The sequence below is a fragment of the Saccostrea echinata genome, unplaced genomic scaffold (genome assembly GCF_033153115.1).
Source record: "Saccostrea echinata isolate AGI-Se365-2 ecotype Australia unplaced genomic scaffold, CSIRO_AGI_Sech_v1 ptg000033l, whole genome shotgun sequence".
NCBI classification, from domain to species: Eukaryota; Metazoa; Mollusca; class Bivalvia; order Ostreida; family Ostreidae; genus Saccostrea; species Saccostrea echinata.
In genome coordinates, this window is record NW_026889782.1 from 14,459,470 (window position 1) to 14,476,513 (window position 17,044).

Below are 17,044 nucleotides of genomic sequence, written 5' to 3' on the forward strand. Positions count from 1 at the left end.
ACTGTATTATCAAACAAAAAAATATTGCAGCCAACAACCAGTCCATGGTGTATTTTTAAGATACAGATTAGTCCCAAAAAACACAATCAGAGACTATTTTGGAAACTCTCCACAATCACAATGAGGTTCATCAACAAAAGGAAAATTATATTAAGAGTTCGAACATTTAAGATTTTAACAAATAGTGTGATTCTGAGAATACATTTAACATAATCAATCATATTATAAGAATTAATAATGAAACTTGAGAAAAAAGATTTCAATGAGTTGCTCATACACAGCAGTAGTGATCTTCACTGGTTGTTAAATCATTGTACGACTTCATAAAACTAATCAATTATAGCACTTGGTTAATTATTTACTCAATACACAGCACTAAGCACATAAAATACAATATACAATGTAAGTTCATAAATAAATGATATGAGGACTATGAGGTAATCTTTAACATGGCTGAGCTACCACTTATTCCTAACTCCTCATGTCTTTTTCAGATTCACTCCCATTTCACAATGGGTTTCCCTACGTTTTCAAAATAGATCCTGGGTCTATAAAATTTGGAATTTAACACATGCAAAGATTTCAGATTGTAATATTTTTCTTTAGTATTTCTGACTTGAAATTTGATTGGGGAAAAAAAGTATCTGAAAACTGATTTGGAAAATGAAAATTAAGCTGATTTCTCTTAATTGGGAATGGATCCAGTAACCATGGTAACTGGACCCCATAATTTCAGGAAAATCTTCTAGTCCCTTTTTTCTTTTCCCAGCAGTATTACTTTTATCTCTTTCAAAATACAGTTGAACTTCGGTATCTCGAACACTGATATCTCGAATACCATGTGAAGTGATTTGGAAGACCAAAGCCCTTATTCTTTAAGTATTTTACCCTGGATATCTCGAATCCTCGGATACCTCAAAGTTTTTCCATCGAGTTCGAGATAACGAAGTTTGACTGTAATTATCCTTTCCACATAACATTCTTGCTTATCATGCTTCAGGTAATGTGACCCTGTGCTAAAAGAGATAACTCTGAAATGGATAAATTGCTGTTTCCACTAGAAATGTTTCATCTTAAACTACAATATATATTATAATTTGTCTCAATTTCACCTTATTTGGTATATTAAGTTTGCTTGAATTTTATTTTAACCACATCTGTTAGTAAATTATCGCAGTTTAGGAAAAAAGATTCAATTTAGCCAGCAGAGGGTTATTTCAACCAATTCATATCACTTCATATATGATCTTGACTATGATTCATCAATATTTTCATCATCTGATTCCATATTAAAATTATTCACTGTATTTGTTAAATCCATGCTTTCATTCTCACCACGACTAAGATCCAGGGATGTTTTGCTATCATCCGGATCCCAAGAATCATCAGTCATGTGATGCACGTTCCTCAAATGCCTCTTAAGGTGGTGTCGCCATTTAAAACAATTCCCACAGATATCACAAGGAAACTTCCTAGCCTTCAATTGTGTGGCTTTATCTGCATGGACATTGTCTTTGTGTCGTTTAAGGTGGTGTTTCCATTTGAAGACACTTCCACATTCTGTGCACATGAATGGGTGTTCATCAGAATGAGTCCTGTAGTGGCATGTTAGTTTGTCCCTTCGCTTGAAGGATTTGTCACACAGTTCACAATGATAAAGTCTGAGGTCTGAATGAACTGTTTGCTTGTGAAGCTTCATCTGGTGATTTCTCTTAAAGCTAGCCTGGCAGATTTCACACTGATATGGTCGGTCATCTACAAACAAATATTAAGATTATAACAAGTTAATTCAAGGAATTTATAACCTCCAGCTTAAGGACAGAAATGTATTTTGATATCAGCTAGTCTTTGGACCAAGTCTTCCAACAAACTGTTGGAAATCCAATGGGCACTAATTTAGCTCCTTTATTAACAGACCTGTTTTTAAATTCGTATGAAGCAGAATTTATTCAAAAACTTCTACATGAGAAGAAGAAAACACTTGCCGTGGCCTTCAACTAAACATTCAGAAATACTGATGACATTTTATCAATTAAAATAGTTATTTCCATTTATACATGTATGTTGACTCAATTTATCCCAGCGAACTTGAAATAAAAGACACCACAGAGTCTGTCACTTCTGCTTCATATTTTGATGTTTCACTGACTATAGATGACAAAGGCCAACTAACAACTACATTGTATGACAAAAGAGATGACTTCAGCTTTTTCATCGTCAACTTTCCTTATTTATGTAGTAATATTCCACTACCACCTGCATATAGTGTTTAGTCTCCCAACTTATTCACTATTCAATAGCATGCTCTAAGTACGACCCGTTTTTAAACCGAGGCGGCTACTCACACAAAAGTTGATGTTACAGGGATTTCAACAACCTCATTTAAAGTCAGCATTCTGTAAATCCTATGGTCTTTATAATGACCTTGTAAAGAAATATAACCTATCACTGGATCGTATTGGGCTGTCTTGTTTCCTACTAATTGTAAGACCTTTGTTTTTAAACTAAATTTGATTAAAGAATTACGGAATGTTCTGTCTACTTGATCAATACACAGGGGTCACAGTGGGTGTGACCAGTCAACAGGGGATGCTTAGTATAGCTTACTCCTCCAAGGCACATGATCCCACCTCTGGAATTTCCAGGGGTCAGAATTTATGCCCTGTTCACAGATTTGTATAGTTTTTATGAGATGTATCAATGTTCGTTATCTTCGACTTTTTTCATCCAGAAACAATTTGCAACTATATTCAAGTTTCTGTCTTTGACCTTTGACCCTTTTACCTATCTGTGACATTTACCATTGACCTCAAAATCAATATGGGTCCTTTGCAAATTAGAAAGAGTTATAACCTTCTTATGATTTAGAAACTATTTTATGCAGCATTGTATGAATGTGACCTTGAAATTTGACCTTTTGTCCTGAAGATCAATGGGGTTTTCTCTGAGTAATTGGGAGTAATGATACAAAACTTTTATTGCAAAAGCTTATAGATATCATACAAAAACAGAAGTGAATTATTGCCGTATAGTTTTGTCCTTAACCTTCGACTTCAAAATCATAAGGGTTAAGGGAAAGCTGGGAACAAAAAGAAGCTTGTATATGTATCATAATGAACCAAACGATGCTTTAATTGTCTTTTAAAATTTGGGCTGCTCTGCTGCCCTGTAAAAACTCCTGTTTTTAAAGTAGCATAAGTTTTAATCCTTTTTTATGAAATGAAAAGTGTTTTATCCCAATTATCAGTACTGCTTACAAAGCTGATACCTGACCAACACACCAGATAACTTGAAAGTAATGAGATTTTTAGAAAAAATTTATGCCCCCATATCAAAGATTCGGGGAAATATAGTTTTTGCCCTAACTATTCGTCTGTTTATCTACAAAAACTTTAACATTGCCCATAACTTTTGATTGGTTGGAGCTATGATTTTCAAATTTCACATGTGTATTCCTTGTGACAAAACCTTTTCTGGGCATCATCTTATTTGACCCTTTGACCTTGATCTTGGAGTTTGACCCAGTTTTGCAAAATTTTACTGAACTTTAACCTTGGCCCTAACTTTTGAACAGTTGGTACTAGGGCTTTCATACTTCACATATGTAATCCTTGTGACAAGGTCTTTCTTTGGAAACCAACAACTTTAACCCTTTGACCTTGACCTTGGAGTTTGACTTACTTTTGGAAAACTTTAACCTTGGCCATACCTTCTGAACATTTATTGCTGTGGTTTTCATATTTAACATGTTTAATATGTCTATTCCTTGTCACAAGACCTTCCTTTGGATACCAACAATTGTAATCTATTGACCGTGACCTTAAAGTTTAACCTACCTTTGAAAAACTTTAACCTTGACCATAACTTTTGAACAATTGGTGCTACATACATCCTTCATATTTCAAATGTGTATTTCTTTTGAGAATGGCTTTCCTTGGGCACCATTAATTTTGACCATTTGACTTTGACCTTGATGTTTGACTTACTTTTGAAAAAACTTTAACCTTTTCCATATTTATTCAATAGTTGCTGCTAGGGCTTTCATATTTCACAGGTATATTTCTCGACACAAGACCTTACTTTTGGTACCAACATATTTGATTTGCACTAAAGAAAGTTTAACCTTTGCTATAAGTTGCTATACAAGGGCATTAGTGTTTCACAAACACATCTTGTTTTATGTTGATTTATTTTCCCCCAAAATTTCTTAATTATAACAACCTTGGCCTCTGTTCTGAAAAGTGGTGTGACAGCCCTGTCATTGGATATTTTAGTGACTATAATTATACATTCATGCATTTGTAATGAGCCTAAAGCATTATTACAGTAAAACACATATAAACATGTAGCCAATCAGCAGGAATAGTCTTAAAACATTTCAGTATATAAACATAATAAATTCTCATTTGAAGTAATTAATTCTCATTAGAAGTGAAGGTCACGGGTCTTTTAGATGCCATTGAGACCTTAAACCCTGAGGTCCAATGTCACAGTATGCATTGGCACAATAAAGAGCCCTCGCTGATTAATGACCTTTGTTCCAAGTAAAGGTCTAAATTTGAAGCCCTTCACTAATATATGGTGACACTTCTATATGAGTGAAAAATTCTCAAGTGGAATGTAAAAAAAAATCTCATGTAGTTACATACATGTATATCCTTTCCACATTTCATTGGTTTGAATATTTTATTGATTTTAATGATAAAAATATTCATACCAAGAAAATAATAATTGTGGTTCCAATTACACTATCAACCTGACCTATCCTAATTTTAAACATTTTTTTTCCAATTTCCAAAAAAAATAATTGTACAGTACCTCAATTAAACCTTTATTAGTTTATACATGATTAGATTTCACCACTGATTTCACTTTCTGTTTGACTTTTCAAATAAATATGGCAAGTATCTTCTGATGCATATACACTTGAATGAAAAAGTCTTTGGAAAGCTGAGATTACAATATAAATTACTTTAAACCATGAAACACTGAAATCAGCATTTAATATTTTTTTTAAAGTAAATTTGCAAAGTCAAAACCTTATGTACCTATTGGTTCCCCAATTTTTATTTTAATGTCACCACAAATTTTTTATTTTTTATTACTTTTTTTGGGGGGGGGGGGGAGGGGAGGAGGGTGGTTACTGTTGATATATTTACTACAGAAATTCGGTATTTTCCCCCAACATGCCCTAGAGAAAATTTCCCCTGAATATCCCATTTTCCCTTTTGATGAGTAAAAAATTCCCCTTACAATAATAAAAAGTTCAACTATTTTTTTTCCTTTATAAAAACTGGAAATTTAAAGTAAAATTTTCAGAAGATATGAAATATGGTTCTAATTTGCTATTTTATGCCCTCTAAATGGTCATTAAAATGCTCCCCAGGAGGACTTGCCCTGCACCTGTTGGGTGTCTGGAGTGACCCCCAGACCCCCGGCTGATATTCCTAATTTCTCCAGAAAGAGTAGTCTCCCCCAAAACCTAGATAAATCCCTGGAATCTACTGTGTGTGGCCAGCTATATGTGTGTTTTAATACAGTAAATTATAATATTCTATACCTGAGTGAGATTTGAGGTGCTCTTTCAGACTGGAATTGATGACTTTTTGGCACACAGGACACTGTTTACAATTCAAGCACTCACTCGATGCCATGCAGTGAAGGGCAAACTTCCCCAGAGAATCAAAAGGCAGCCAGCAGACATTACAGTTAATGCCTGTGGGTTTCAAATTGTCTTCATTCGCTCTGTCAGAATCACTTTGAAAGTAATGAGAAGTTGGTTTTTCTTCTTCACTGTTTTCGCACTTTCTTGCTGATTCTATCTGATCTGAATGGTCATGATTTGTGCCCAGGGAATGGTTTTCTTCTTGTTGCTGGTTTTCTTGAGCATGATTGTTGAGAGGAGTTACATGGTTTTGGATTTCCGGTGAAGAAATTATGCAGCTTTGGTCCATGTGATATTCATTAGGCTTGTTTTGAAAATAGTTTTCTGGATTTCTTTTGGTTTCACTGGAGTCATTTGGTTCTGGAGATGAATAAGTCAATTCCCTTCTCTCATTTCTGTCTTGATTATGTATATTTGCATGCTCTGAGAGCAATTTGTCATTTTCAAAAACCTCATCACACACACTGCATTTTACATAGGCCTCATTTGCATGCCGAGTGTCCATGTGTCTCATAAGGGCATATTTCGAAATAAAGCATTTACCGCACAAACAGCAAACAGCTTTTTCTTTCATTTTCTCCCCCTGTCCAAAGAATTCCTGAATTTTGTCTTTTCTGTCACTGTGAAATTTGCACATGTGAGTTTTTAAATTGTTTTTTGTTTTGAATGCTTTAAAACAAACTGGACACTTAACAGGAGACCCATATAAACCCTCGGAGGATGACTGGTCTTTCCTTTTTCTTCCCCTTTTACCTTTTGTATGTTCACTAAGAATCAAATTCTTCACAAAGCTCCCAATATTAAACTCTTTCATTTCAGACAATTTTGTTTCTTCCACTCTAGCCATGTTTTCTGAGTCCTCTTGTTTTGGGTTTGGTAACAAATTGCTATTTCTTTCAGAAATATCACCAATATGAACTGAGTCAAAATCTGTTTGGTTCACTTTGATATGATGTAGGGTCTCATCCACCTGATTTGATGATCTTCCATCATCAAGATTTTCATATTCAGTTTGATGAGTCATCACATGGTTCATGAACAATTCCAAATCATACAACAGAAGATGGCAGTATTTACACTGATACCCAGATTTCTGAATCGATTCTTCATCAGTATGATCAGTGTTCATAATTTCATTCACAATATTGGTGCTCTGAGAAACCTGAAAATAATCGGGTTTTATTCTCTGCATGTATCTCCCAACATGGACACTTGTATCTTCCTCTTCAGAATTATTGCTATGATTCATTTTGTCCTTCTCAAGCTCTGCTACTTCTTCATTCAACATTTTCTCTAAATCATCTTTAAAACTGTCATCGTAGAGTTCTGTTTTGGACATACTGTGCTGGGGTTTCCTACGATTCCTTATTTTTGAATTCTCCCTCTTCTCTGAAGGCATGTCAGATTCAAAGTTACACCCATTAGACAATCTGAAGTTGCTCCTATTATTATCATAAAGAGTAGTCAATGATGAATTATTTTCCATTCCTTCTGCAGCACTCTGATCAACATTTACATGTGCTTTCTTTAAAAACTCATTTTTAAGGCCATTTCTCAGAGATCTGCTTGGTAAAAAGTTCAGCATATCCTCAAATTCCTGGTCTGTGGGAAAATTAGACTGAAATTGGCCTTGATCTTGGGCTTCTTCTGGCATCCTCGAACTGTTGACCAATGGATATCCATCCTCAGGATTTTTCATGGACATCATGAGTTCAGGTAGCCCATCTTTTAATGTATTTTCAGAATTTTTCTCCATGGTTTACATGATGGTTTTGGTCACTGGACTCTTTGGACATGAGAGTAAGATCCTCTGCTTAACATTTTTCCTCTATATATTGCATAGTTTCATAGAGACTGTGGTCCATCTTCAAACTTCTAGAAAAAATGTTCATGAGTAATTAAATGTATAGCATTTACTAGCTATAAATAACTAACTATAACAGCTAAAATAGCTACAAATAATATAGCAAATAATTTTAAAAATTACAAAATCACAAAATGATTTGGTCTTTATTAGGCTTAAGTCTGATAAGTTATACCCGAACAATTTCTAAAATGAGGCAAGCTATTGACAAACAAGTTGATGAAACAAGGATATCAACAATTTCATTTGAAGGCAACATTTCGCTAGTTCTATGGTCAATACAATGACCTTGTCAGTAAATACAATCTTTCATTAAGTCAAATGCTGACTGATGTTTTTCATACTAATTGTTAGGCTATTTTTTTAAATACTGACATATTGAATTGTTGAAGGATTTTTCCATTTGCTTTATCACTGGGCTCGACATTGACTTTTTTCCCTACTTGTCCATTTGGACAAGTGACCAAGACATTTACTTGTCTGAACTTCAACTTCACTTGTCCGAAAATTGTTCAATAATGATACAATACTGTCAACTTGAAAATTAAAATAAAGTCCATTACATGTGCTTGATTTGTGATGTTATTGATAAATACAACATACACATAAAAACAAAATTTTATCTAGACTTTCTTTCCTGACAACAACATAAATGTTCACAGATGAAACTTCGATCCAAATCGAGTGTGAACTCAATTACATAATGATCTATATTGGGTCGGGATCGAAGTTCGGTTTTTATGTACTGCTTCCGTCTTTACCGATGAACTTTTAACAGTCATTCTTACTATTTGATGACTTCTTTACATTAAAATGCATTTGTCCAATCGGACAAGTGCCCAGCAATATTCACTTGTCTGTAATTTTTTTTTTCACTGGTACTGGACAAGCAGACAAGCGTTAATGTCGAGCCCTGTATCATGACAAGGAGCACACAGCGGGTGTGGCAGGTCGATAGGGGATGCTTACTCCTCCATGGCACCTGATCCCACGTTTGATGCTTTTAGAGGTCTGTGTTTGCTCTGCTCCCAAATTGTATCATTTCAATGGACTTTTGAGCTTGATTGCTATTTGTTATCTCCATATTTCTTTGACATTATCTGTAACATTTTCGAAACATTGCTGTATACTGGAATGTATTAAATTGATCTACATGGAATGTAAATGATATTCTTATGAATTGTCATTATCTGCATAAATATACATGTTAAATTTAAATTCAAATTTACAAAAATTACATAACTTTTCAGTCAATCAATATCAAGATCAACGTGTTTAAAAATGGTGTTGATAAGGCCGCGGGAAACACAATAAATGATCATTTGTACAGTTATTGTCATGCGAGTTAACTACCAAACTAGAAGGATGGGCGTAATAGTAGCCCTAAGTTTAAACCTTGCCAGGTTTTCAGGAGACTGAGGTTTTATTTGTCTTACTTTTTTGCTTACTATCTTAAACATGTTCAACTTGGAATTGTTCTCAGAATCATGAGTTATATATTCCAGCTATAAACATAAATACTGCAATACATGTACATCTGAAAAATGACCACTGTGACAGATGTTTTGTACTGGGTACAAGTTATTTTCTTGTTTAAATGTTCAAGACCTATACATACCATACATACATATTACGTAAAAGCTATACTGAACAATTATAGTAAACAAATACATTAGGGTGAGAATGATGTCCTTAATATACACAAAAAAATCTTTTATCTTTTTCAGTTTTTTAATTGCTGGTAATGCAGAGATTTTTTTGTTGTAAAGTGACACTTTCTTTACTTCATATTAATTTACTTCAAAATATTCCACTAAATGAATTTTTAAAAATCAATCATGAATGCGTCAGCATTTTATTTATGCATAATAAAATTCATTCACAGTCGGGCTTGTTTACTTGACAGGGTTGTGTGTTCCAACTTTGCCGTTTCTTGTTTTGTTAAGTTGTACTTCTAAGTATCACAATTAAAAAAAATATTACTGTTATTATTATGGTTTTTGGCCAGTCTTTTTAAAATCTACTATCTACTGGCCCAGTGGGACAGTGAAAGTACTAAGCTGAGCAGTAAAAATTTAAGGCGATAGCCCGAGCGACCAGTACACAAAAATAATTATTTCTAGCCCTGAATGCTCTGTGCAGTTGCCAACTGCAAGAATATTTTGTAGAGGTAAAAGACATGAACAAGATGAAGGAATATTTTGATATCGAGCTCTTGTGCAGTTGAGGTAAGAATTTGAAGAAATAAATCTTTTCGTGCACAATAAATATACATTTTTTTCCTACGGGTGGCACTGTTGCTCTCTGATCCATCTATATTATTTTCTTCAGAGAGCTACCAACAGTTCTGCAGCTAGGGGTATATAAAAACAAAGTTGTGGAGACTTTCAGGTAGGCTGCCTAATTTAACCAATGAAATGCTAATAAATCAAATGGTTGAAATTATACTTTGCATTCTTATCTATTCACATATATAAACAATCTACATAACAACCAACGTTCATTCTGAAATTCCGTGTGATTTAATCAAAAATATTTCATCACTTATATCATTAATGTATAAGATTGGTTGGATCTTGACTAGTTTTTAATCACGAATACTGATTAACAAAAAAGTTACCCGATCACCGAGGAAACGCGGGTTAAAACACACAGTTTTTTTTATCTCATGGCATTAACTTTGTATGTTTATCAATAAACAAATATGAAAAATATTTTCAAAATGAAGTGATAACAATTAAGTCTTACCTGGTAAAACCCTTGCCTCTTTAATGAACCATTAATCTACTAGTTGAGCACGAACAATAAAAACATTCCAGTTACTTCCCTTCACAAAACCTACATGAGGAATACTGCCGTTGGGCTTATTTTTTCCGGCATATAATTTTGTATAAGAAAATTGTCAAAAAAAAGTGGGGGTAGCAAAATTGTGTGGAAGGCGACTGTTTCTCCTCCTTGAAACTGGGGTAATGGTTTCATACATATGACTTAGTCTTTTTCATACCAACTTAACACAGATCCGCGATTTCTAGACTGAGGGGTCCAAGGTCACTTCTAGTTGCTTTACTGCAGTGGCGGATCCAGAAGTTCATGTGGGGGGGGGGGGGGGGTTGAGGCCCGTAGGGCCGAAGGGGGAGGGCATGAGAGGGGGTGTCTCGGGGGGCCTCCCCCGAGAAATTTTCTTGAGAAATGGCTCCAAATGGTACATTTTCCAGCATTTTAGATTGAGTTAGTTAGTTTTTGGCCACTTTTTTCTAGTTGTTTTTCAAGACCGACCTTCCCAAATTTTCAAGAATTTAAACAAAAAATTAATAAACTTTTGGGATTATTTTTAACTTCCATGTAAACGTGAAAAATGAGATTTAAAAAAAATTAAATGTAAAATCTGATAACATTAGAAATATCGCTATTTGATAAATAATATCCAATTCTTCATTTTAAAATGCACGTCCAATGTGTCGCATGTGAAGCTCTGACTACCAAAATACAACTGATGTGCAATTTCCCAACACTTAGAAAATTTTGATTCTGTGTAGAAACCCTAATTACTCTTTTCAACTACTTGACTATACTATTCATAAAAATTGCATTATAAACAAATAATGATATTTCGTAATGAAGAATAAATATAAAATATTTTGGGAAATTGTTGGAATTATTGCTTACTCATGGGGGGGGGGGTTAATTATAATTTCTGACACAAATGCACTCTTATATTCTTTTTTTTTTACCCACTTACCAGCCCAATGTTTGAAAAAAAAAAAAGTCTTAAAAAACCAGTAAATAAAAAAGTGGTAAATTCTTGTTTTGACAGGACCTCTGCATTATACATATCAGTTTTATCACTATTCATTATACAAATAATAACAATTATCACAGTTTATTCATGTAGTTCAATAATCGCAGTAAGTCTTCATTATAAGGTGTGAAATGGTCAAATGCTATCAGATAACATGGCTTGAAAGAATATTACTTTATCAATACTAAAACAATACCGTATTAACTCTGTGCAGTTTTGGTAGTTAGTGTATGACCTTATGTCATCACTAGCCACTAGCTGCACGGACTATCATGATCTCTGTACTGTTGATTACCTGTGTATTGTGTGCGCTCAAGAGGAAAGGGATTTCTGGTGGCGGCTGTATATTTCACCTCTGCGTAAACAATTGGCTTGGATAGACTCTTATTAATGAAATATATTGTTAAAATGACACTTGTAAAAAAAAATTTTTGATTGGGCGAGGGGGTTTTCCCGAACCCCCCCCCCCCAAACCCCCCTGAATCCGCCACTATTTAGTATATACATTTAGTAACTCTGCAAATTCCAAAGTGAGGGTCCGGAATCCCCCCCCCCGCCCCTCTAGATCCGCGCATGGTAGATAAACATGGTATAGGTATAATTTTATTAACGTTCAAATTAAAATTTTCACTGATTTTGAACTTAAATAACCTTAATTTCTATAGTTAAATTAAACTGACTTTAAATGTGTCTTTTATTTAAATGTGGAGACGGTAAATATATTGGTCATTGTTTTAATTTTGAAAAGCGGTTGATTTAAATTGTGTAATTTACAGAAAAATTCTATCTTTATATAAAGTAATAAATCAAATATTAGAAAGATATATTAAAGTTTTGTTATCTGAACTTATACTACGCGTACGCCATATACGATTATAATAATTTCAACTCCTTGTGCCACTAGGAACCTATACTAACGAATGGCTGTAAAGCGAAAAATATTTCACATTTTTTTTTTTTTTTTACTGGGACGAGAGCTCAACTGTAACATGATAATTTAAAAGACATCGAAAATAGTCAATGAATGCAACAACTGTTCAAAGGTGAGTGGATTTTCTATTCATAATATCTAATTCAGACTTAAATATGACCCAGACCCGTAGGAAGCAATTTCAGTTTGGGGGGGGGGGGGCAGCCAAACATTTTCAGTTTGGGGGGGGGGGGCACTATCAACTACCAATATTCCTTGACAAACAAAAAAAGGGGTCATCAGCCGTTTTTATTGAGGGGGCACAAGCATATGGTAGCTAAATTTTCTAAAGTATATTCTATATATTGGCAAAATTATTGTGGGAGGGGGGCACAACCCCCCCCCCGTGCCCCCCCGGTTAATACGGCCATGTGACCAAAGGAAACGGTATGGGGGTCATGCCCCATCCCCAATAATTTTGCCGATATACATGTATAGTATTCCATAGAAACCTTTATAAATATGAATGCCCCCCCCCTACACCACTGCACACTGCAAACTGAAAACGCTTGGTTGTGCTCCCACACCCAACTGAAATTGCTTCCTACGGGCCTGTCTCAATATAAACAGAAGAAATATTAAGGACAAAGTAAGACAACCCTATTCTATACATTTCGCTTGGCCTTTGTTTAAGATAATGTCTTCATTATTTTAGAGTAGATAAAAGTATAACTGTAAGGTCGAGCACTGGCAAATTCCAGGATTTAGACAGTTAAGAGGGTTTTTTATTCGTTTGCTTGTTTTTTTTCTCTTTTTTGTTTTTGTTTTGCTTTGTTTTTTTGTTTTTTTTGGTCCGAATTTTTCTGGACGTTCCTCCCCCCACTTTCGAAACCGTTGCTACGGACCTGCTGAGCATAAAAATAGTATAAAACTTCGATCCTTATATAATAAAGGTTTGTCTTTTATCATGTTTATGCTGATATATTTATTAACGGTTAGTGAATTGTGAGTTGTATGAAATCGATTTCGCTTGTAGGAATATAAGAGCCTTGCGAGGGATATAGTTTAATCAACACTATATAGACTGTGTTTCCTTTTAATTAGACTAGTATCCCCTGGCGTGAAATAATATTACGGGTAAGTCATGAATTTATCTTCAATTTTCAAAGTTTATCAATATGTAAAAACAGTTTCATGTATATTCTCTTTTCCCAATGCCAATTCTTTAATTAAATATAAAACCAATATGTAAAATATACGTTCAACCTAGATCATATAGGGTGTTTAGGTCAGTGCTTGAGTGGTTATACATGTACTTTTGGATTTCCACAAAGCAAATGCAGGCCTCAGTGTAGGAAGGGGAGGGGGATTTTGTCAACATATACTTTACATTAGAAAACTTAAGCTATTTTGGCCCTCCTCAATATGGTAATGATTGATTATCTTCCCCCTTTTTTATACCGCTTCTGGATCCGTTCTAGTCGATCATCAATGTCGCGACTTGTAAAAACGAACCAAGAGGTATGGAAATCGTCGGCAATAGAATAAGGTTCCTTTCTCGTTCACTTCCCCAATGCAATAACTCCGAAGCATTATGCCAATGACAGCGAATCAAGCTTGTATGAGAGATGCAAATCAAAACATGGCGTATCAATCAATTAATGCAGTAAAGGAGTTTCTTTGTTGTTGTTGTTGTTGTTGTTGTTGTTTTAAAGAATTTCTGATCGATGCCCTCCCCTAGCTCTTTATATCTGAAATTGCTTCCACTAGATTTATATAGCGTTCTTCCATTGAAAGTTTATAATTTATCAGATGAAATTTGTTTGCTGCATTAGCCGAATAAATTATGTGAAAGAGAGATTTTTAAATTTTTTGAGTGGTGCATTTCGTACGTAATTTAGTACAGGTATATAAAGGTGTGTTAAGAAGCGAAATGAAACGAAAACGTGAATTAAATGTTTTATTCTTTTGTATAGTTCCATGTACATGTAATGGGAAGGATTTTATGTCCATAGCGAAACAATTCAGTGACTCATTTTTCCCCAAAGCCCATTGTGTTATCTATAGTTAAGCAAGTGTAAATTTCATTATGCAATCACCAAAAATAATTCCCCAGGAGAAAGTTGGTATGGTAATTTCTTTTCAATGGTCAATATACCGATATTTGTAAATCCCAGGGTCTAACACTCGCAAAACAATAACTGAAATAACATTCATTGCTTATTTCACGAGTACGTTAACACTTGGATGGGAAATTTTATTAGAAAAGGAAGAAGCATTACTCATGAGGAATAAATCTCAAAATAATGGATAATACATATGGTGTTTATGTTTCCCAACCGATTCGATACGCATGCAAGAGCATGCTTTGAATACGATCAAGGCAAGCTACTGATAAATAAGTTGATGTTACAATAATTTCAACAACCCCGCTTAAAGTCAGTTTGTCTCAAACTGTATACGGTCTATATAATGACATTGTATGTAAATACAACCTTTCGTAAGCCTTGGGTCGTATCTTGTCTGACACGTTTCATACTAACGTGGACGCCTTTGGAATGGGCCTGATAAACATGCATGCTACGATAGGATAAACGAAGTTCATGATACATTAGTAAACGATTTTCATGATGAACACAAAACCCGGTAAACGGCTTATACACGAGGATGACATGATAAAAAAAGACCCGATTAAGGATCTTCATAATAAACACTTTCTAATTGAACCAATATAATCAAATTCAAAGAAATGAATAACAATACATCAATAACAGATAAATCAATATGTCTGTCTTAGTTTTGCAATTATTCTCTCAAGTTTTTTTGTTTGTTTGTTTGTTTGTTTTTTGTTTGTTTTTGTTTTGTTTTGTTTTCAACAAAATCCTATCTTAACAAATCTAGATTTTAAGAGATAATAATGGACTTTCCTTCCTTTCAAATAAAATATTTTTTAATGTAATCTCAAGCTTGGGTATGCCAAATCTCACTCTTGTTTCATACTGTTTAATACTCTCGCAATGTGTTCTTTGAAACTTTGAAACTTTTTTATTCACTCAGGGCCTCACATGAGGCATTAGAGTACAAACATAATTCAATTTTTTAACATCTAAACTAGTCAACAAAATAGGAACAAACATATATGTACAAGAGTTACAGGTGTTGGAAGATAATATTATAATGGTTATATTCATTGTTTAAAAACTGACATGACAATTTTACAGTATTTACTCTGTCCAATAAGAACATATTTATCATGGCTATTCATGAGATCAGAAAAACTAATAATATTTCTGCTTTTGCATAAATCATGGGGTAAAAATTTATACCTTTCTTGCTTAAAGTAGTCACGATTGAACAAATAATGGAACTCATCACCCAGTTCTCCTAAATTGCCCAGATTACAAATTCTTTCACTTCTTTCTATGCTAAAAAATATACCAGTTTCAATATTGGGAGTCTATGACTACCACATCTGAATCTGCAAAATGTATACAAAAGGTCAGCAGGTAACATGCAAAAATACTTCTCAAATCCAAATTCAGTCTTATAAATCCTATAATTTAAACACTGGTGAAAAATGTATTTGAATTTTCCATTCATCTATAAATAAATTTGTATAGTATTTCTTTTTTTAGATAAATGTAAAAGTCTATCAGGAGATTGATTTCTCCAAACATTGACATAACCACATGTAGTTAAATATCTTTAACACAATTCAACCATTTGGAATGAAAAAAACAGAAAATAAAAAGAGTACATGATATTTTGATTCCATTAAGATTTTTAGCTTGAAATTAAAATCAAACATGCAGTCAGTCCTTCATAAAGCCATGTCCCGAAAAAAAAGAGTACGGCGAACGTAACATGTAGACAATACACAAGTTGAATGGTACATCTTGTCTAAAATAAAAAGTTTCATTTCAGGGTTAATATACACTGAATTAAGCAAGGCTGTGCACATAAAGGATTTGCCGTAACAAATAGATAGGCGATAATGAGTACAGAAGACGATAAAATACTCGTAATATCGTATACGTATTGCATATATGAGATTTTTAACTTGGACGTCTTCGGATCGTTACTCTTTGTAATTAAACAAAAATATACGAAAAACAGCTACTGGCAGTCGTAAATGCCAATCATTACAGACCGTCGACGTCTAAAAAAAATTATAGACCACATGTCGAGCGACATATTACCATACCCCCCCCCCAAAAAAAAAAAAATATATATATATATATATATACATATATATATCATGTTCAAATACCCGATCTATGAAGTTGTATTCTATAATATATAGACATCCTTTCAAAAAAAAAACAACAAATATGATAGACAGGCAAAATTAGCAGTTATATCCGTTAATAATTATGCTGTCTGGAACAGCTAGCTAAACCTCACACCTCACACTTGATCAATGAAGAACACATGGTAAACTGGTTCCATATTTATTAGCAAGCAAATTCATATTCCAATGAGTGAATGAGCGAATGAGTCTAGGTGAGTGAGTCAAAGTGAACCTATGTGAGTGAGCCTAAGTGAGCGAGTGAGGTAAATAACTGAAATAAACAAAATCAAATACTATAATACTTATATACCAAAAAGACAATAATGGTATTCCATAGAAAAAAACTCATTTATAAACCTTACCATAATAACAAATTAAGGATATCCGATCCTCAGCCAGGAAGGATAACTCATAGATTTATTATTTTATTTAAAAAGTGTCAAAATAAAGCTTGAAATTGATATCTTTTCGTGCAACAATTTTCATTTTATTCATCTCAAAATGATTCAAGATTC

The 17,044-nt window shown here is 33.9% G+C and overlaps 1 protein-coding gene across 1 annotated transcript; it reads right to left on the minus strand.

The window, feature by feature from the left end:
• Nucleotides 1-728: 728 nt before the first annotated feature.
• On the minus strand, nucleotides 729-7,421 carry LOC133198166 (zinc finger protein 60-like). Its single transcript, XM_061334303.1, has 2 exons — nucleotides 5,561-7,421; nucleotides 729-1,755 (listed from the first exon to the last, which is right to left on the minus strand). The coding sequence occupies exons 1-2, from the start codon at nucleotides 7,419-7,421 to the stop codon at nucleotides 1,253-1,255; spliced, it is 2,364 nt and encodes a 787-aa protein (XP_061190287.1). The 3' UTR covers nucleotides 729-1,252.
• Nucleotides 7,422-17,044: the final 9,623 nt, after the last annotated feature.

What these genes read in the sequence shown, in the direction of transcription:
- LOC133198166 (XM_061334303.1), bottom strand. Translation starts at nt 7,421, where the DNA reads ATGGAGAAAAATTCTGAAAATACATTAAAAGATGGGCTACCTGAACTC. An exon ending in GCACCTCAAATCTCACTCAG is followed by an intron (nt 1,756 to 5,560) that starts GTATAGAATATT and finishes ATTTGTTTGTAG; the next exon opens with ATGACCGACCATATCAGTGT.